Below are 21,771 nucleotides of genomic sequence, written 5' to 3' on the forward strand. Positions count from 1 at the left end.
ATGGTTCAAGAAATCAGTGCCAAGGGTCAAATTAGAGACAATATGAACACTGCAGTAATCAAACTACTCCCAAAAGAAGGGAAAGACCTAACCCAACCAGCAAACTATAGACCAATATCCTTAATGAATACAGATATTAAAATTATTGCAAAGGCTTTAGCTACTAGATTAGAACAAACTCTTCCCACTATAATTCATAAAGACCAGACCGGCTTTATTAAAGGACGTAACTCTACAAACAATATAAGACGCTTGTTAAATCTTATTAATATTGCACAGAATTATAAACAGAAAGCAATTATCCTCTCTTTGGACGCAGAAAAAGCATTTGACAAAGTCAACTGGATTTTTCTCTTCAAAGTTTTGGAAAAATTTGGCTTCGGTGAGCCATTTATCCGCTGGATAAAAATATTCTACAACGCCCCAAAAGCCACTGTAAACACAAACGGGGTCATTTCACAAAGTTTCTGTCTTCAAAGGGGAACTCGACAAGGCTGTCCACTCTCACCCCTATTATTCGCTCTATTTATTGAACCATTAGCAATTGCAATAAGACAAAACGCTAATATCAAAGGGATTTGCTCGCGCACATCAGAACACAAAATTAACTTATACGCAGACGATATACTATTATATCTAGAAAAACCAGAATCCTCCCTACATGAGACTTTTGAACTAATAAAGACATTTTCACAAATATCAGATTATGCTATAAATTGGTCGAAATCAATTATAATGCCCTTATCAACAAACTCATGGAATCCTGCAAATCAAAATCACAATATTCCAATAGGGAATATAAAGTATCTTGGAATCAACATTTCACCAAAACTTACAGAATTAACTAAACTAAACCATACACCTCTCTTAGCAAAAATATGTGAAGATTTGACACACTGGAATAATCTACCCATCTCACTTTTGGGCCGGATAGCAACAGTCAAAATGAAAGTATTACCACAAATAAACTATTTGTTCTCAATGATCCCCTTTAAACCCACTCAAAAATGGTTTCAAGACCTAGACTCAGCCGTCACAAAATTCTACTTTAAAAACAAGAAAAACAGAATTAGCCTTGCCAAATTGCAAAGAAATAAACCAGAGGGGGGTCTAGAGGCCCCTAATTTCCAACACTATTATATAGCAAATCAAATACAATATCTTATTAGGTGGTTATATCTTAACACTGAACAACAGTCATGGCTAGAATTAGAGCAAACAGACTGCAACCAAATACAATTGGCAAACCTCCCCTTTATTAGCTCTAGTATTAAGCACCATAGCTGCTTCAAAAACCCAATGATAGCATGTACCTTGAAAGCCTGGTGGAGAGGTATGGAAATTACGCAATCACAACAAGCCCCGTGTAAATTCTCACCAATCTGGCACAACCCAGACTTTGGAGTTAATAAAATTCCTATTTATTTCAGCGCATGGGATGATACGGGAATAAACCAGTTACAGCATTTGTTTAAAGATAATACATTCATGTCATATGAAAAAATAATGCAAGATTTCCAGATCAAAGGGGTCAATTTCCTGCAATACAATAAAATCAGGGCAGCCATCAGAAGCAAATTTCCATCACTAACGGGTACGTTAGACCCACCACCTTTCGTAAATAAAATAATAAATATACATCCTCAACAAAAAAAAATACTTTCAAAAGTATATAAAGCCCTCTCATGTAACAACTCTACTTGCCTACCAATCGAAAAATGGAATAACGAACTTTCGGTAACATTAGATAATAACTATTGGTCCAACATCTGTAAAAATACATTTATAATGACAAAGAATAAGAACCTTCAGCTTATACAGTTTAAAATACTGCACAGATGGCATATTACTCAATCTAAAATGCACAAAATGGGGTTCTCCCAATCCGATAAATGTACAAACTGCAACGAAGATACTTCAGATACATACATTCATGCTCTTTGGCAATGTAAACCAATACAAGATTTCTGGGCACAGGTAACGAAGAAACTCTCTTTCCTATTGAACTGCAGGATTCCATTGTCTCCAACTCTTTGTCTGCTTGGCGATCTGAATACAGTGAATATCTCTATCCATCAAACCCGTCCACTACTAGCAAGTCTAACGATAGCCAAAAAAACAATATTGTTGAATTGGAAAAACAAACAAAACATTAACATTAACCAATGGCTAAATCTAATCATTGAATATATAACATTAGAGAAAATATCTGCCAAACAGACAAATAAAATGGACAAATACGAACAACAGTGGGAAACGGTCGCAAGAATGATGAACATAGAATAAGGATTCTCTCTCACCTGCGAAGGAATGCCACAAAAATAATAAAAATGTACACATAAATTGATGTATGCGGGGTGTCCAGGGAAGTTGTATGCATCCTTCTGCAGCTGGAAACAGGACATGTTTAAATCCAAACTGTTTTGTACACTCCCAACAGCATGTAATAAATACACTTTCTTCCTTCACAGTTTAGTCGGTCAATGGGCTTATTTTACAAGGATACTCATAGACAATTTGGTTTCCAGCTGCTGGGGAACATATGCAACTTTTTTTTGGAACACCCTATATATTATCAGACTTGGAACAATTAAGGAACTATGCGTAAATAATACACTTCACCGGTCCTTGGCATACATCTAATGGTGTTTGATAAACCTCTTCTTCTGTCAGCTTTGCAGGTGGAGTTTGTTGGCGTCCTGCCCTGGGCCGTCCCGTCGCCGGTCTTGGCCCCCGGGATTTTCGGCCGGGGCTTGTCTGGTTGCGTCTGGCTGTGCGGGGGTCCCGTCGGGCGCGCGCTGGTGTCGTGGGCGGGTGGGGGGGCCGCGCGGGTGCCGGTCCGGGGCCGCGGCCCTTCCCCGGCCGGCCGGGGTGGGGTGGGGTGGAGTTGGGGTGGGGGCCGGGGGGTACATGCGGCAGCCATGGTTCCCTCCCAGGTCCGCCCGGCCGGAGCCGCGTCTCCCTGTACCGGGTGCCGGGGAGGTGCCCTCTGGTGTCATGCCGCGCGCCCCTCCTGGCCCGGGGGTGGGTTGTGGGGGGCGCGCTTCCGTCCCCTTGGTCTGCTTCCGGCCCTGTCCGCCTCCCTGGGCCGCGGCGGCCGCTGCTGCCCCCCGGCCGGCGGAGTCGTTGGCGGGGCCTCTTGGGGCCCGCGGGGCCTTGGGTGAGGCTTGCTGTCCCTTGCCGGTGGGGTGGACGTCCCCTGGTCGCCGGCGCTTGGTGTGGCGCCTGCTCGGGGTGCGGGGTGGGTGCTCGGTGGGGGGGGGGGGGGGGCGGTCGCGGAGGCGCCGTGGGTGGTCTGGGGCGGGGATTGATCGGGGCCCTGACGCCTCTTCTGCCCTGCGGCCGGTGGTTCTGGTGGACGGGGCCACGCCCGCGGGAGCCTGCCTCTTAACTCACGCACTTCTCACTTCGGCACTGTAAATATTTTTCACCTTGGCACTTACATGCTCATACATTTCTCCGGGGAGAGTTGGGACGGGGCTTTACAGTCCCGGCCCGGCTCCCCCCTGTTTTTAATGCACCACACACCAAGGTTGTGGGATGGTTGGGACCTGTTGGGGGTGGGGGTACCTCACGGCTGCCTCCTCACCACAGGCCCCGCCATCTCTGCACCTTTTTTAAATGCACCACACATCATACTCCACAGGAGAGCTCTGGCAAAGGGCGGTGGGACGGGCGGCTGGGCAGAAGCTCCATGCTGCGGTCCCACTGCCCCAAGCCAAGCTCTCTTATTTTAATGCATACATTGCACTACCCTCCCCTCACACCCCCATCACGGTGCTGGGTGATGGCTGCCAGTCGGGAACCTGGCAGCCACAGTAATAGGGTGGTAGGTGGGTCCCACACTTTTTTTATATGGCGTGGCTCCTGGGGTGTGGCCTCCCCTCTGCCTCTGCTGCCGGCCGCGGGAGTAGGTTGGGGGGTCGGGTCCCCGATCTTGCATCGCCCCGTGGCAGTTCCTGGGCGTTCTCCTGCCTCCGCCTTCCCCTCTCTTCTCTGGCTGGGCATCCGCCCTGCGCTCCGTCGCGGGTCGCTGACTGGGCGCCGGTGTATCAGCGGGGTGTCGCCTGCGCCGGCGGGGGACCCTGCCTTGCCTGGGGCTTGGTGGGCCGCTGGGGGTCCCGTGGCGTGCCGTGCCGGTTGGGGGGCTGTGGCTCGTGGCCCGGGTGGGCGGGCGGGAGTGGGTGTAGGCGTGGGGTTGGTGGTGCGTCCCCTCCTGCCATCCCTGAAGGCCGGTTGATGGGTGCGCGGGTGGCCCGGGGGACCACCCTGGGTCCCGGGGGGGGGACGATGGCTCCTTTGCTGGGCTGCGGGAGGAGGGATGGGCTGCGCGTGGCCCCCCGCCCCCGCGCCCGCCCTCCCTCCCTCCCCGGGCTGGCTGGGTGGGGGCTGTGGCCCTGGGTTGGCGCCCGCGCGGCTTCTCCGCCCGTCTGCGTGGCTGTCGCGCGCCCGGTGGGGCCTGCATGCTGCTGGATGTGGTAGGGCATTCTCGGGTCGGGGGTCCCGGTGCCGGGATTGGCGATGCGGCGGCGTAGGGTTGGTCGCCAACGGGCTTACTCGTAAGAGATTCACACGATTACTGGGTTCTAGATCACAGAACTGATTTGTGCACACTCTACCCCTTTCAATCACTTAGCTTATAGGCTTATAGACACCCCCACCCCCATTCTCCTCTTTCACTGGCCAATAGGCCCCCACATGGTGTAAACCGGAAATACATCTCGCTGACGATAGCACCAGCATATTAGTAACTAGTTTAGATGTTCAATGTATATCTAGTTGTTGTTTGTGTATGTGTTTCTTTTCCTTCTTCTCTTGTATTTCTTTTCTTCTGTCCCCCCATAATCCCTTCCTGTTCGCTGCTTTGTCATAATAAAAAGGTATTTTGAATGATCACAATGGGAGTATGTCAGACTCTCAATGTGAAACATTAAAACTGTTCAGAATCTGGGCACTTAGACTTCCATTCTCTGTGTCAAACAGCTGAACAGGACAGGTTTAAAAAAAAAAAAAAAAAAAAAAAAAATAAAATAAAGCTGAGAATCTAAGACTTAATTTCCTAACTAGTGTATTTTTTATCCTTCTCAGTTTGGCCCAAATATGTTTTTATCTGGTCATACTTGTGGCAAGTACTTTTTGCAATACAAACCTGACATGTATATCTTATACTTTCAAGTTAGACTCGGAACATATCCAGGAATGCTTCAAGCAATTTTGAAGCTTTTTTCCACTCTAATGTGACTTAGTGTCACAGTTGGCCCAAATATGTTTTTATCTGGTCATACTTTTGGCAAGTACTTTTTACAGTACAAACCTGACGTTCGTTTCTTATACTTTCAAGTTAGACTCGGCACATATCCAGGAATGCTTCAAGCAATTTTGAGGCTTTTTCCACTCTAATGTGAGTGTGACCTCCACTGGGCATTTTCACAGATGCTGTGTTGGTAGCAAATGACGAGTGCACGCCCTTTGGCCCAGTTAAGAAAATCCCGTTCCCCTCTCCACCCCATGCGCCAAGTGTATTTCTCCACTCTGACCATGTGACTAGTTGGAGGTATACTATTTCATCCAGGAGGCCAAGACCCACAAGCGCGAGCACGCCGCCAGTGAGGAGTGTTGTGCTGTGAATACAGTAAACTGCAGCCTTGCCTCTGAAGTTGAGCGATCCCACTTTTTTCCCTGTTTTTGCCATGCTGCACGACACATGGCATATAATCTGGTATTTGTAGTCAACAATTGGCACACGGATCTAACTAGAGCAAAGTTGTCAAACTGGTTGTTACTTCAACAGCTTCATGTGAGACAACACATACAGTATATGAGATAATTTGTTTTGAATTCAAAGGAAAATAATACAGAACACTAACCAACTATTTACCAGAGCAGGATTCTTGCACTTTTCGAGAAGTCAAATTAAATGCTTTTTAAGAAAATATAAGACCAAAACATGTCGCAACAATTTCTGATGAAGAAAAATACAAATTTTATTTCACTGTAAACACAGAGCTGCTGCCAAAGACCGTTGTTTTTCTCTCATGTGTGACTTGACGGCTTTGACACCCCCCACAATTGTCCCTAATGAAAGTCTTTTTGAAGGCTTTGCACAATGAGGTGGGAACCTCTGGGTACCTCACGATACGATACGATTCGCGATACAAGGCTCAGGATAAAGATGATACAATAGTGTCAGGAAATCTTTGTAGGAGACTCTACAAAATGACTAATAAGCTCTTCTCATCCTTCTGCTGTGAAGTGCAATGAGTTTAACACTAGTCCGTCAGTGGCAGGCAATGCCAGGCAAGAAGCTCATTTTGGGGCATTTCACATCATTTGCCGTTGATTTTCGGTCACTTCCTGTTGATTTTGGGGCATTTTAGAGGTCACGTCCTGTTGATTTGGGGTTATTGAAAAGGAAGTTACTGAAGAAGGTCCCCAAATGAATAGGAAGTTATTCTATATGAACAGGAAGTGACCTGTAAATGCCCACAAACGACTGGCTGCTTTCAGTGCCATTGGCAGCGCTAGACGTCCAATCCAGTCAAAATGAATCGGATGTCTAAGGCGGCCAATGGCAGCCAGTGAGCTAACACTATTTCAATGTAAGATTTTGGTAGCAACCTGTTGGTTTCTCTTTCTTTTATGTTATGCAGTGACACCTTTTTAAAACGATATATCAATTCTTAGTGGGAGTGGCATATCGATAACGCGTATGACCAAGAAATTGCGTCAAGGCGACAACTCCCTTCGCTGACATACGCCAAGATTGCGGAAAACGTAAAGTATAACATACACTGTATAAAAATCCAAAACTCTCGTATTTAGTGCATCGCCAATAATACAAATAAAATACAGACCATTAGGGTGCTTTCACACTAGGACTGTTTGGTCCGTTTTAAACGGACCAGAGTTATTTTTCTGAGATAGTCAGCTTCTTTTGCAAATGTGAACGCGCATCCAAACTCAAGTTCGGACCAAACAAATGATCTCTGGTTCACTCAAAAATCGTAGGTCTAGGTCCGGCGCTAAGCGCACCCTGAGCAGGATGCGCTTTTGGTACTTATGTGCAGCGTCACAGCGTGGAACTGTGATGCTCCAGGCTGTGATGCTACGCACAGGACATCCTTGGAAGCAAAAGTATAGCACACACGCTATTCTGAATCAACAGTGGCAAAATGACAGACCAATAACCATGGCCAAATATTGTTGTGCTACGCTAAGCAGTTGCATTTGATTCACAGTATCGGGTTCTAATGTGGCGGTTGTGTTTTGCATGCTGTTCCTGAACGGACCGTGTGAGAGTGACTGTGGCCGATTTCGAGAATCTCTCTCTCTTGGAAGTGGCGACGATTTGACAGCCCAAATGTCAACGAAAGTGAGAGTGATCGCACGCTTGTGTGACTTAGGGTACCACGTGGTTCCCTTTTGTGGTTTAATTTTCCCCTATGCATTTTTATATACAGTATTGGCCTGGATATAAGACGGCTCTGATTATTAGACGACCCCTTCTTTTTCAAGACTCAAGTTTGAAAAAAGACTTTTTGAACACCAAATTATTTTTTTATACAGAAAATAATTACAGTACATCTGAAACAAATGATTATAACAATATATTTGAGAGAAAAAGCATATTATTTTGCCTCATTCAAATCTTAAAGATCTGAACATTTAAATATGTAAACTAAAGTACAATCACATTCGTAAATGAATGGCTTCTGGTTTTTTAAATGTAAATAAACCAATCAATTGTGATAAAAACACAAAATTGCAATAACTGCATTAACCATCAAAGTGAAGTCTAACTGTAACTGTAGTCTTAAAACAAATCTGAATAAGGAAAAACATTGCAATAAAATAATGCAATCTGGTTAAACTAGTAGCTGAAATCTGTCATGACAGAACATCGCTTCAATGATATCTGGCGCCATCTAGCGTCGTGAATGGGAAGAGTAGCTGAGATCCGTCATAACAGAACATCGCTTCGTGAACATCGCGTCGTGAACGGGTATAATGTCTAGACCGCGAATATAAGATGACCTCCTATTTTTCAATCTTTTTTCAATGCAAAAAACACCGTCTTATTTTCGGGCCCGTACGGTACTTAAATTCGCTCGGTATCGAGTCAGGAGGGAGCGACCCCACTGCTGGCTGTGGGGCGACTTAATTTATGCTAAATTACATGCAGCATCATAGCACCACGCTGTTACGCTGCACACTCCCTCCCCTCCCTGGAAGAAGGTATATCCACTTCTATTTGTCCAATCAATGAGTGCGCTTTTCATCTACGTGATGCTACTCGGAAAGGTCGGTTGGCGGGCGCAGTGTGAATGCTGAACCTTTTCAACAACTCATTTGCAAGTGTTGTTGCGAGGTAGCTCTCCAACCGGACCATGGTCCTCTTGGTCTAATATGAAAGAGCCCTTAGAAGTTTTACGGCAGACTAGGATTTTACTGGCATTAAATGCATCGTCTGTAAGTTTAATACCTACTGCAATTTTCCAATAAATTTAAGAGAATTCAAGACCTTGATTACACAGATTTTAAATTTAAGATATTTTAAGACTCTTTAAGGACCAGCGGGAACCCTGCAAAGGTTTATTGTAAAACAAAATGCTTGTCAATATAAAATACTATCATGTTTGAAGTTGGTATCTGCAACACGCAAAACATTTTTGGTTGCTGACTTACAGTCAGGGACTTTCAATTGGGTACTTCACCAGCGAACTGAAATGATAACATCCAGTTGAAAAGTACACTTACCATGTATTTTGATCAGATGAAACCCATGTATAACTAGTTGAGGACATACATTATGTAAAGGAAAAGTAAACATTGTGTCTTTACAGCAAATAATCTTAAATGCTACAGCCAGGCCATGTTAATTGATACCCAAGACAAATTAGACTGGTGATGAGCCATCTTCCACAACAGGGGCCTCCAAAATGTATTCCAAAGGGCCGCATAGGAAAAATGAAAGGATATTTTGGCATTCATTACTGTGTGTTAATATTTGAGAATCAATTATACAGTAGTGTAGGTATATTGTTTTTACTGTACTTAAAGTTGTAGCTTGAGATTTTCCAGTACGGTATACGTATCTATATGTATATAGATCTATATGTATTTATTATACTATGGCCATCTGGGCAACTGCATTGCAAAAGGAAGTCAAGCCTGACAACTATTTTAATTGTATGTTTTCATAAAGTCTCATATAATACTGTTTTGTTAAGTACAACCTAGGGTAGGAAAAAACCTAAGCCAAGAGAATTGTTCATTTTAGTATACAGTAGGCCATGAACCACTAAAATGGGAGTTTTGCCACAACAAGAACAAAGTCAGACACCCTACCCTATAATGTCTGTGTGATATGAGTTGTCAAACAGACCAGTGTCTCTGTGTGTATGGGTTTTAATGTTGCAACTTCCTGACTGCGTTTCTGCTAGAGCTGAGCCCGTCTTCATGTTGCGTTGTTTCCTATGACCCGGCTGCCCTCCTGTCCCCTCTCGCCCACTTACTGCTCCAGCCTGTGGATGCGTGAGTGGGTGTGTATAGTGGTAGTGGTGGGGGCATGGGGTGACCTGCAAGGGGCTTCTGTCATTGGTTCGCCACCCTCCCAGGCCAAGTATGGAGAGTGGAGGTGTCAGCGGTGGCCAATGTACCTTTTGCCTCCAATAATTTTCAGCCAAGTATGACACTGATGGCATGTGGTCGCACTGGTAGGTCAAGGTACAAAGACACACTAACCTTCATATAGATTACCTGAATTTTTTTTTTTTTTTTTTTTTTAATGTACATAATTATACTTAAAATCAGATTCAACTAATGCTCTATACATACCATCGCCAGTTGGTTCAAGCATTCCACTGTCAAACTGTTCTACTAATCCAGAACATTAGCTTCTTAACTGCAAATGTATTGGCATTTCATTAATTACAGGATAACGCATCATTTAAAAAAAAAAAATTCCGAGTGGAACTTTTTCAACATTTAATTGGCAGATACTGTAAGTGAACAGTCTGCTTAATGCACCTCTCAATTTTGAATAAGATTTACTGTAGCTTTGTTTGCTGCCTGGCCACTACCCGTCGGTTATATACAATACCTAGTTTCTGTTCCTTTTTTTTTTTTTTTTTTTTTTTTTTTTTGTCTTTCTAATTCTAATTCTAATAATTGCAAACTAAGCTGATTCAAATCATTCAAACGGCATTGTTATACGACAGTGCTACAATTCATAGCCCCTGCCAGACTTAGGTCTGGATGAAAAGGGGCAGGTTGCAACAGGAAGGGCATCTGGTGTAAAAACTGCCAAATGAATCATGCAAGTGACTTTGAAAAGCTAAATGTGGTTCAGTAGTTCATGAAATTCCAACTTCAATTCAGTAAGTGACCCCACTTGTAATCAAATCAACTATTCCTATTTAAACGTATGGAAGGAAAATAGCGCTGTATAATATTTTACTTATACTACATACAATAATGACATTCTCTTAAATTACCTAAAATGGCAGCCCTGTTGATTGGTGGCGAATGATCCCCCCCCCCCCCATTTAATGTTATTCCATGAACACAATATTATTAGAAATGGGGTGTGTTGACAACAGCTGGCAAATGCAAATTTGCTGCGGTGTTACGAGAGTTAACTCAATTACTCAACAATTGTGTTCTCACATCAAAGTCAAAAACAAAAAATTTAGAAACGGAATGAACTCTTATCTTGTGCTGTTCTTTGGAAGGGTTCAGTACGTTTGTCGCGTGTGCGTGTTTCTGTTTGGGAGGGGAGGTAGGGGCGTGCTTGTGCTATTCATAGTGTGAAAGCCTCAAAGGTCTATTAGAAGTCACAGAGTCCTCCTCCATACAAACCACTACACTTCACGAAAGAGTTGCTATCGCTCATCCACTACATGTTGTAGACCTGTGAGTATAATCATCTTACTTTGTTACTGCATGTAAGTGCTAAGCTTCTGTAGCTGTCATCTGACTCTTGTATGTCAGCGGTCCAGTAACTCAATGCGATTATTTTTTATTTGTTCTGAATATAAGATGTGGGAATGTAGTGGTCAAGGTTGAATTGAGATGAATCAGGATCATTTTTAGAATTTGGTCATTTGACCTTGATGTTGGTATTTCACAACCAACCAATGTCAAAATCCCCTTTTCCAAGCATTAACTTGTCTGATCAGTCATGGTATCAGTGTTTTTATATAGAAGTAGGTGGTGAGTCAGTTTTTTCAAGTGTGGCTCATGTTGATATATCGGTTAGCTTCTGATGTAACAGTTGGATTTCTGAAACAAAAGTGTACACCCGCTGCCATTGAAGACTTTGAAGTCTTTTAAAAAATCCTATTTTTCCGAGAAAAGCGCAGTTTGTTTCCAATTATAGACCATGAGGGTGAAATACAAGCATTTTAGTAGTTTTTTTTTTTTTTTTTTAAGTTTCATTTTCATAAACTGGATGACCTCAAACTTTAAAATGGCAGTGCATTTGAAAAGATAGAAGTGGATTGCATATCCCAGTGTTTTTCAACGTTTTCTGAGTCATGGCATGTTTTTACATTGGAAAAAATCTCACGGTACACCAAAAATGTTCCAAAATTAATTATTAATAATTTCTCAATATTTATACTTACTTAGTGTGAAACTTGAGCCTGTTTAGATTAACACAAAGCCGATATCCTGGCAGAAATATTCTCCAACAGCACTCAGTCTCTCTGTTTAAATTTTTTATAGCAGTTAGGCTTGAAAAGCTCATAGTTATCAGACAGGGGGACTTTAGCAATGTCTTTAAACGCATCAGGGCCAACCATCTTGCTGACAATGGCTTTGCAGGCAGGTAGTATTAATGTCTCTGCCACAGTGTGGGACTTTTTGGATTTAGCAACAAGTTCAGCAACAAGGTAACTGGCTTTGAGGGCTTTCTAATTTACCTTTGTAATTTTTCTAAAAAAGTTGCCTGTTTCTCTGTTTTGAAGCAACGGAATATTCGTTTGGAGATGATGTTTAAACTCGCTTCGCACCATGGTGGTGTTGGATAGCTGCTCGTGTCGCATTCAAGAACTGCTCGGATTTCTAGCCTTCAGCCACCTTGCTTTCCTCGACAATGTGTTGGAATAAAACAGAGGGGAGGATTGACGGTCATCACATATGAATAAGGTGGCTGATGGCTACAAATCCGAGCAGTTCTTGAACGCGACACGAGAAATACCTCGTTCATCTGCACACGACCGCAACCTTCTACCTACTCCTTCCTTCCTACTGCAATTCTGCCCGACGACATTAAAAAAAAAGAAAAAAATGCAATATTGAATAACTTCTCGTGGCACACCTGACGATCTCTCACGGCACACTGGTTGAAAAACACTTGCATATCTAATTTGCATCGGGAATATTGCGTTTGGACAGAACTTGAATTTTGTCATTATGTTTCAACGGAACTTGAATTTTGTCAGAGTTGAAATGTGACTGTTCTCCTCCATCTTTAGCTGCAGTTCACAACAGCCATGCAGGCTCAGGAAGTCCTGAGGCAGCTGCGGCTTCCAGAGCTGGACGACTTACGCCAGTACATACGTGGACTTCCCACCAACACACTGTTGGGCATGGGCGCCATCGCTGCATTCACAACCTACTGGCTCACCACTAGGCCACGAGCCCTGGAACCAGCGTGTGACCTCACCATGCAGTCCGTGGAAATGCTAGTATGTAGTCTCTTTTGTATTAAAGCAACTTTCTACAGTAACTAAGTAGCAAAACTACAGTTAAACAATTGGAGCATTAATCTTTGGGGAAAACATCAGAAAACTTAAATGAGACTTGGTCTGATTGTCTATTTCAAATTTAGTCAATAAAAACTAAATACAGCCCAAACAACACTTATTACAACAGCAATTCTGCAAATGTGTCATCAAGGAAAAATTGAAGTACTTGATTTCCCAGTAGACCTTAGTGATGTTTCTCCAACTTGCAGAGGAACAATCATTCTCAACCACTGTGCCAAGGCACAATAGCGTGTCATGAGAGATACTGTAATAAATAAAGAGTCTCAGGGGGAATTGGACAATTTCACTTAATTGGGCAGTAAATGTATTGTATCTTTGTTTGTCTAGCCATGCCAGCAATGTATCGTGACAAGGACAAATACCAGAGATGGGGGACTTGAGTTAGGCCTGCACACTATATCGTTTGACCATCGCCATCCCAATGTGTGCATGCGCAATAGTCACATCGCAGGACGTTCAATTGTTTTTTTTTTTTTTTTACATGTTAACTTTTGTTTTACTTGATAAAAAGCAGAAAGTGTGCATATCCTGGATCCTTTTATATACAGCAAACGTGGATTAAACGGCATTATGTAAATTTGGGATGCTGTGAATTTGATCACGTCCTCCGAAATCGGGCCGTTCCCGCCATTTTTCAGAGGATCTGGTCTTTAATTTAAAAAAATTATTCAGGTCTTTCTGCTTCATGCTCGTACAGCGCCGTACCAACAATGTGACCAAACTGTTTTGCTTAGTCACCAGTGCAGCTTTGATCTGGCCAGATAAGCCTCGGTAGCTTTAGGAAAGGGACACATATGCTAATCATCATTAAAGTTGCAGCCCAGTCTGAAGTGTGCTGTGCCAACTCATTCATTGTGTAAGTGAAAGGCTGTTCTTGGCAGTGTGAGCGTCAAAGCATGAGTGAATTTGAGTGGACTCATACAAGAAGCACTTTATTAAAACAAACAATTTTCTACGTTATTCTTGTTTTTAAAAAAAATCACATTAAGAAGGCAGCACAGTGGGATCATTGGTGCAATTCCGGCTCCGGCCTTCCTGTGTGGAATTTGCATGTTTTTCCCATGCCTGCGTGGGTTTTCTCCGGGTTCCTGCCACATCCCAAAAACCATGTATGGTACGCTGATAGAACACTCCAAATTGTCCGTAGGTGTGAGTGTGTGTGTGAAGGCTTGTATGTCTATATGTGCCCTGCGAATGGCTCAACCTGTTCAGGGTGTACCCCGCCTTCTGCATGGAGTTAGCTGTAATAAACTCCAGCACCCCCGCAACACTTAGAGGATAAGCGGTTCAGAAGATGAATGAATGAATTATATGAATGTTATGGAGCGTGATTAAAAGTATGGCGTTAAAAGTGAAGCAATGAAAAATGTGGGTGCGCCTATATTTTGTGCTGATGCACCTGAAGAAAAAAGTTAGGCGCAACCAGTGCAAAAAAGTAACTGTAGAGCCTTGGCAATATATATCGCAATGTTAATTTTTTCTAATATCGTTTCGGCCTATCCCAAACATAGCTATTCAAGTTATCAGTTGAAAATTCTTCTAATTTTAATATTGCAGTATATCACAAACCCGCCAAAATCGCAACGATAGTTTTTTCCAATATCGTTCAGGCCTTAATTCAGTCACATGCCTTGACTCCAGTCAGACCGGAGGCACCAATTTTATGACTTTCATCGTACGTAGCTAAAACTTAAGACTTTAACTCGAACTTCATGACTTGACAAGTTTAAATTTGAAACCTGAATTTCCTATTCAGTGTTCCTTTAATTTTTCAAATTAAAGAGGCACTAAAGGTATTTTCTGATATTCGTGAGTATTTTATGTATAGGCTAAGTCGAAATTGGAGTGTGCCCTGGTTGAAGGGGGTTATTATATGCCAAAGAGCTTCCCACCCACACACCCACTGCACCGACGGACAAGCAAAGCGAAGAGATGAAATTTAAATATTGAATATTCAAATTGAATCCTGTCAGCTGCATATTAATGTGAATTGGGATTTTGCAGAAAGGCAAAGAGAAGGTCTAATTAAAAAGGCTTGAAAAATGGCATTCTTGGCCTTTTTAATGCAAATTATAATGCAAACCTGGTGGAGAAAAAACACCTTAGTGTCACTTTAAAGAATAGGGAAATCTATTTTTCAAAATTTTATTCGTAAAACAAATTGTTTGTAGAAAAAGTCATTCGTAATCCAAGGTAGCTCTTTGTGACATTTTATTTTTTTGTCCCGTGTGATTTTTCTAATGTTTAAAAATGACCTTAACGCAAAAATTCTTTTAAGCTGACTTTGGGCAAGAACCAACCACAGTTCTGCAATTTTTGCCTATCAGGGTGAAGAAGCTGCAAGAAGATCGGTGCTCAACAAGAGTGATGAATATCTGACGTACTACCACAGCGATGCAAAAACAATATATGAGGGCTTTCTACGAGGTCTCAGAGTGTCAAGTGAGTTGTTTTATAACCTAAATTTGATGATCGCCATCACAGACCATTAAAATGAACCACTTCATTTCATAGATAATGGACCGTGTTTAGGAGCGAGGAAACCAAACCAGCCTTACGAATGGCAGTCTTACAGAGAGGTGAGATATAATGATCTGAAATCAGAACAAGTCACAAAAAAACCCAGTAACAGAACTTGTTTTTGTGTGGCACAGGTTGCAGACCGGGCCGAGAACATCGGCTCTGCCCTGCTTCACAAGGGTCACTCGCAATCAGGAGACAAATTCATTGGAATCTTTGCCCAAAACAGACCTGAGGTGACATGCAGCCATGTTTTTTTCCCTTCCTGTAATGAGAAAACAGTACAGTCATGATCACTGACCATGTTGCTTGTCCTTTAGTGGACAATTTCTGAACTGGCCTGCTACACATACTCTCTCGTAGTCGTTCCGCTGTACGACACACTCGGTGCAGAGGCCATCAGCTTTATCATCGATAAAGGTATAGTCAATCATTCCGTGATGCTATCGGGGTGGCAGTAACGAAGGGTTTTTTGCTGCGTGTCCTCCAGCCACCATCAGTACAGTGATCTGCGACGTCCCGCAAAAAGCCCAGATGATTCTCGACTGTTTTGACAAGAAACCGCGAAGGGTGAAGACTATTGTGTTGATGGAGCCTTTTGACGGCGAGCTGGTGGCTCGAGGACAGACATGCGGCGTCCAGGTTCTAAGTCTGAAGGAGTTTGAGGTTTGAATATTTGATTGCTATATTTCTTTTTGCCATTTGGATACTTTTGATTACAATTTGAATATGATTTTTTTTTTTTTTAGTCTGATCTCATTTTAAAAATAGTTCATCTTATGGTAATTTAAAATCGAATTCAAATGGACATCTTGGTTGGTTAGATATTTGACTTCATTATAAGATCGTGATCAGTCCGAAATGATTTCAGTGTTTTATTTTTAAATATGTATGACAATGAAACCTAAACATTATCAAATATTTTTCAAGTGATGTTTGAAGCAGTGACAAAAATCTCGGAAGTAACACTTTTATCATTTATAATTTGTAAAAAGTGTTACAAAATTTACATCCCTGGAGAGTGTTACTTATGGGCAGTGTTGTTAATCTTACTGAAAAAAAGTAATTAATTATTGTTACAAATTACTTCTCCCAAAAAGTAATTGCGTTAGTAACTCAATTACCTGAATGTAAGAGTAATTAGTTACTTGGCAAAGTAATTGGTGATAATTACTTTTTTTTTTTTTTTCCTAAAAAAAAAAACAAAAACAAACAAACATTGGCCACACTATGTGAAGTTTTTTGTGAAGGTTTTTGGTACAATTGGCCCGAGCCCAATTCTTTACCCTAATTTACCCTTTACCCTGAATCAACTGTTAAAAGTTGTTAAAATTGCTCCCATTATTGCATTAGTTCCCTTCTCTCTACTTTTGACATATGAAAGTTTTAAAACGGTTTCATCATTTAAAGATAGATTCAAGTCAAGCCTAAAAAGTCTACTGCTTTAAGATGGCGGCTGTCTACTAACGCATTTAGTGCCATGTCTGTCATTTTGCATCTAGTTATATCTATATACAGTACATGTGATATCTACCATGTCTACCATATCTACCATAACATGCGGGCGTAGTTTGTAGGCTATCGGCTACAACATGTATTATTGGAGCTACCTAGCATTGTGTTTGCTCGGCGTCACAACTTTCTTGCCTTCTCCCCACTCCTGCTCTGCTCTGTCGTCTCGGTGAGTCCGTCTCAGACTTTTCGACCAATATAGTAACGCATAGTAACACATGCCTTTCCGACCTCAGTAACAGTAACGGCGTTGCCAAGATGAGAAAAGTAATTAATTAGATTACCCACTACTGAAAAAAATAACGCCGTTAGTAACGCCGTTATATTGTAACGCCGTTATTAACAACACTGCTTATGGGTGATCACATACAAAATTGTTTAATTTGGAAAAATGAGAATCTTTTGACTTGTTGGCACATGTATGAGTTTACATTTTGACTGTTTTACAGGACTTGGGTAAAGCCAACTACCATGACCCCATGGTGAGTTGAATCATATTGCTCAGAAAGACTAATTTTAACGTCATCCATTTGTAAGCATGTTTATTAAAACTCTTTATTGTGAAATGTGTACTATACACAAAATTGTGACATTTCAGTTCAGTTGGGGTTTTGGGGAGGGGGAGGGGGGGGGGGGGGTAAAATGCACTACAATGTGTGCCTTTTAAGTTTCTTTTTAAATTCTGCTCCCCCGCCCCCTTGAATCATTACAGCCACCGAAACCTGAGGACATTGCACTTATCTGCTTTACATCTGGAACTACTGGTAAGAAAATCATCTTGCATCATTGCATCTCGAACTTTTTTTTTTACTTCTCCTTTTTTTTAAATACATATACACTCATTGTCTTTTTAGGAAACCCTAAGGGTGCAATTCTCACTCATGGAAATGTCATCTCAAACACTGCAGCTTTTCTTAAAATAACAGAGGTAAACATGCTATTTCATTCATACGTTATGGAGGGTAAAGGCCGATAAAGTATAGTGGTACCTCAACATATGACCACTTCGACAAATGATCTTTTCGACATCCGACGTAAAATTTGACTTGCCATTTGTTTCTACATCCGACGAAATGCTCGAAATTCGCCGATTTATGACAGCGTCGCAATTTCATTGTTTTCCCGCAAGACAAATGCACAGCGGACTTTGTTGTGAGAGAAATAAACATGGGTTCTAAGAATGTTAAAGCAGGTGGTAAAAAAAGAAAGGTGAAGCTTACCATTGAAATGAAGATGGAATTGAACAGTGAACTGCTTGACAATACGGCCGTAGATCTCGATGGTCCTCCGACGACATCCGTTTGCCAGTCTTTATACGTTAAGGTGACAATTATTATGATTGTAACATTGCCAAAAAATTCATCAGCTTCGTCAGGTTTTTAATCATTTATTTCAGAACTTGTGCAACAGAACATGCCTACTGTCTGCCGCAAGTGAAAAAGGGAAAGTTTAAAAAAAATACCCTCTCACTCTTGCATGTCAGCCACATGGTGCATTCAGGTACACCACGCAAAACACATCCGCCACATTAAAACCTGATTTGTTACATTATTACAGATATTATTATTATTATTACTATTATTATATTATTATTCTGTTTTTTATGGATAATTTATTTGTTTTGCTCTTTCTAATTGCTATTTGCAATTGTACCATTAGTGTAGGTTTTCGGGCTGTGGAACGAATTTATGGAAATATAATGTATTGTTATGGGAAAATACTGCTCGACATACGACCAATTCGACTTACAAATAAGGTCCTGGAACGAATTAACTTTGTATGTAGAGGTACCCAGATTTGATTATTTTGACCGATTTCTTTACTTGTCTACCATGCTCCCGAAGATCATATTCATGCCCTCTTTTGTGTATGACGAATTAGAGTGCAGTGAAGACCACTCCCAAAGATGTGCACATCTCCTTCCTCCCTTTGGCCCATATGTTAGAAAGAGTAGTTCAGGTACAGTATGCACTTGGGCCTTCACTAACCACGCCATGTGCATGTGTTTTGTGTGTGTCCTTTACAGGTGCACTGCATGCTGCATTGTGATGACGTTCTCATATCCTATCTCCCTCTAGCTCATATGCTTGAGAGGGTTGTTCAGGTACGCCACTAAAGATCAACTCGGCTACTAAAGAATAAACACGGCTACATTTCATCACCAAAACAAAGATAATTTGAAGTCTTGTGTGCTTGTCTGCGTGAGTGTCACTTTTACAAGAAAGGCTTTAACAAACATTTTTAACTCACATTTAGTACCTACCCAAAATATTCACAGGTGTTCCTTGTGCTGCTTCTCACAATTAACACAAACCACGGTAAATGAGTAATGTTAAACTTTTAATTTTTTAATGGATCAAAATCACAAAGTTTTACGGTAAAATACTGGCAATACACACAGCTCTTGCTTAACTGGTCTTAGGACCTCAGTAGTCAGAACGCTCGACTGCCAATATGACAGTATGGGTTCAAATCTTGGGAGACGGGTGGGAGAACAGGAAAAGGAATCTCCACCATTAAGAACGATTACATTTGGATTACGATGTAAAAATATTAGATTCATAAATGTTTTCAACCAGGATTTTGAGTGTTAAAAAAAAAAAAGTACAAAAATCAAACATGAAATTTATGGCCACCCACGCACACAGATTTTATGTGCTTTTTACGGTATTCACTTTTTACAGTAAAAATTTGCTAACCTCAACTTCCTGTAGTTTTCCCTGAATTTAACCAATTTATTTACAGTGTATGACCCCTGCCAGAATCAACTATGAACTGGTTTAAACTTGCTTCATCAGGGTGTCATCCTCATCCAAGGTGCTCGTATCGGATTCTTTCAAGGCGACATTCGGCTCTTGATGGACGACCTGAAAGAATTGCAGCCGACATTCTTCCCTGTGGTGCCCCGTCTCCTCAATCGCATGTTTGATAAGGTCAGTCCATATTTCTAGTTCTCTAGAAGACGGGGCAGTAACTGATAATACTCGTGTCTCCTCTGCAGATATTTAGCCAAGCCAACACGCCACTAAAAAGATGGATGCTTGATTTGGCTTTCCGGAGGAAGCTGTCCGATCTGAATAGCGGTGTGGTGAGGAGAGACAGTATATGGGATAAGATCATCTTCAGAAAAGTGCAGGTACAGTCAAACAGCAAAGACATGGTACAAGTGTTTTTCACATTTAGAGCTGAAACGAATACTCGAGCAACTCGAGTAACTCAAGTTTAAAAACTGATCCGAGTAATTTTATTCACCTTGAGGAATCGTTTAATTTTAGTTTCTATTGATTATGACCACTGTCGATGCGTGGCTAACGTGTCTTACATACAGGCTTTATTTAATCTGAAAAAACACAGCGCTGTGGACTGATGAGGGTGTAAAATTAAAACATAATAAAGCTAACTGTCAGTTTTAGCTCAGTAGTCATTGCTGAATAAAACACCAACTAGCACTGGTCCCTAATGTGCTCCAATACAGCAGGTATCATACATTTATTTTGAACACTGCAAAAACTCAAAATCCTATCAGTACTTACAGTTTAGACCAACTTAAAACTTAACTAGAACTTAAAAATAGCTTGACACAAATGGAAATTCAATTTAAACACGTAGGAAAAATATCTAACTTTTAAGTGATGTGTGTTACCGAGCGTAATTAAATTTTTAGGTAAGAAATATATATTTTTTTTTTTTCTTATAAGATCTAGACGTTTTTTGAGTGAGAGCAGTGAATTTTTTTTCTAGTCACAGCTGAGATGCAATTGTTGGCCGTTTTCAACAATATACATAAAAAATAAAGACATTGATTGACTGAAAATGGTTCAATATTGGATTAAATGTCTTTTTTTCTCATGTATATTTATAATTGCTCTTTACCTAAAAAAAAATGTTTTATCCGATTACTCGATTAATTAATAGAATTTTCAGTCGATTACTCGATTACTGAAACTAAATATTCCATAGCTGCAGCCCTAGTCACATTTACTTCTTTCTGCAGGCGAGCCTTGGTGGACGTGTGCGTCTGATGCTTACAGGAGCTGCCCCCGTTTCGCCCACCGTGCTCACTTTCCTACGAGTTGCGCTGGGGTGCCAGGTGAGGTGCACAATGACAGCCCCACTTCTTAGGCTAATTATCACTGACGTTCTATGGGGTCCACTCAACATTTCCTCAGTTTTACGAAGGCTACGGCCAGACTGAATGCACAGCCGGATGCGCCATGTCGATGCCTGGCGACTGGACAGCAGGTAACAGTACCTCTTTACATCCTGTATGTAGCATGGCATACCAGTGGTTCTTGGAGTCATTGAAGGTTACAGATGTTTGTATTGTTTCTAGGACATGTCGGACCTCCTCTGCCTTGTAACGCTATCAAACTGGTGGATGTGGCGGACATGAACTACCTGGCAGCCAACAACGAAGGAGAGGTTCGGAGTCACTTCTTCTTTTGGGGTCTTGCAAACTCTTTGTTCAATACTAAGATCGCTTAAAGGCCTGCAACATGAAGCAATTGTCAGAGAATCCCAAAATTTGAAAAATAAGGTCTTAATGGAACCTAAATTCCAAGCTGAAAAAAATAAATAAATGAATATGTGTAATAAGTGCTCATATATCTATAACGCTTGCTAAATCCTGTTTTTTTTTTCTCATGGTACCTGAAGATGCATGTTGACTTGCATCTATCAATTTTTTGGAGAAAAAAAATTCAAAATTCTGAATTAGTCTCAAAATCATTACATTCTAAGTGTATCAAATGTGATGCATATGGCTATTAAGGGTTCAGTGATCTTAACAGTAAAAAGGTTACATTTGTTGTATTTTCCAACTGTGTTTCAATCTGATTTCACTATTTGAGACCACGCTGTGATCAGCCTGTGTTTTTGTGGACAAAAAAATCAAAAGGCACTATTTATCTTCAGGCTGAAACCAGGTCTATTGGTAATATGTGCTCCGCTTGTGTATCAAGCGACA

General features: G+C 41.5%; 1 protein-coding gene across 4 annotated transcripts in view; it reads left to right on the top strand.

Moving 5' to 3' along the window:
* The window catches only part of acsl1a (acyl-CoA synthetase long chain family member 1a), a 128,734-nt gene that overhangs the window by 100,724 nt on the left and 6,239 nt on the right, over positions 1-21,771 (top strand). For 3 of the 4 annotated variants that reach the window (XM_057842401.1, XM_057842398.1, XM_057842400.1), the window contains 15 exons: positions 12,480-12,692; positions 15,101-15,215; positions 15,288-15,352; positions 15,428-15,529; positions 15,614-15,713; positions 15,784-15,959; positions 17,255-17,287; positions 17,518-17,569; positions 17,660-17,733; positions 18,832-18,909; positions 19,604-19,738; positions 19,807-19,941; positions 20,800-20,895; positions 20,975-21,047; positions 21,139-21,227. In XM_057842401.1, coding sequence (XP_057698384.1) covers positions 12,480-12,692; positions 15,101-15,215; positions 15,288-15,352; positions 15,428-15,529; positions 15,614-15,713; positions 15,784-15,959; positions 17,255-17,287; positions 17,518-17,569; positions 17,660-17,733; positions 18,832-18,909; positions 19,604-19,738; positions 19,807-19,941; positions 20,800-20,895; positions 20,975-21,047; positions 21,139-21,227 — 1,536 coding nt within the window. Of the gene's footprint in view, positions 1-10,615; positions 10,915-12,479; positions 12,693-15,100; positions 15,216-15,287; positions 15,353-15,427; positions 15,530-15,613; positions 15,714-15,783; positions 15,960-17,254; positions 17,288-17,517; positions 17,570-17,659; positions 17,734-18,831; positions 18,910-19,603; positions 19,739-19,806; positions 19,942-20,799; positions 20,896-20,974; positions 21,048-21,138; positions 21,228-21,771 lie in introns of those variants that run through there. The other variant, XM_057842399.1, reaches the window with a different exon arrangement.

This window comes from Corythoichthys intestinalis, chromosome 8 (assembly GCF_030265065.1).
Source record: "Corythoichthys intestinalis isolate RoL2023-P3 chromosome 8, ASM3026506v1, whole genome shotgun sequence".
Classification (NCBI taxonomy): domain Eukaryota; kingdom Metazoa; phylum Chordata; class Actinopteri; order Syngnathiformes; family Syngnathidae; genus Corythoichthys; species Corythoichthys intestinalis.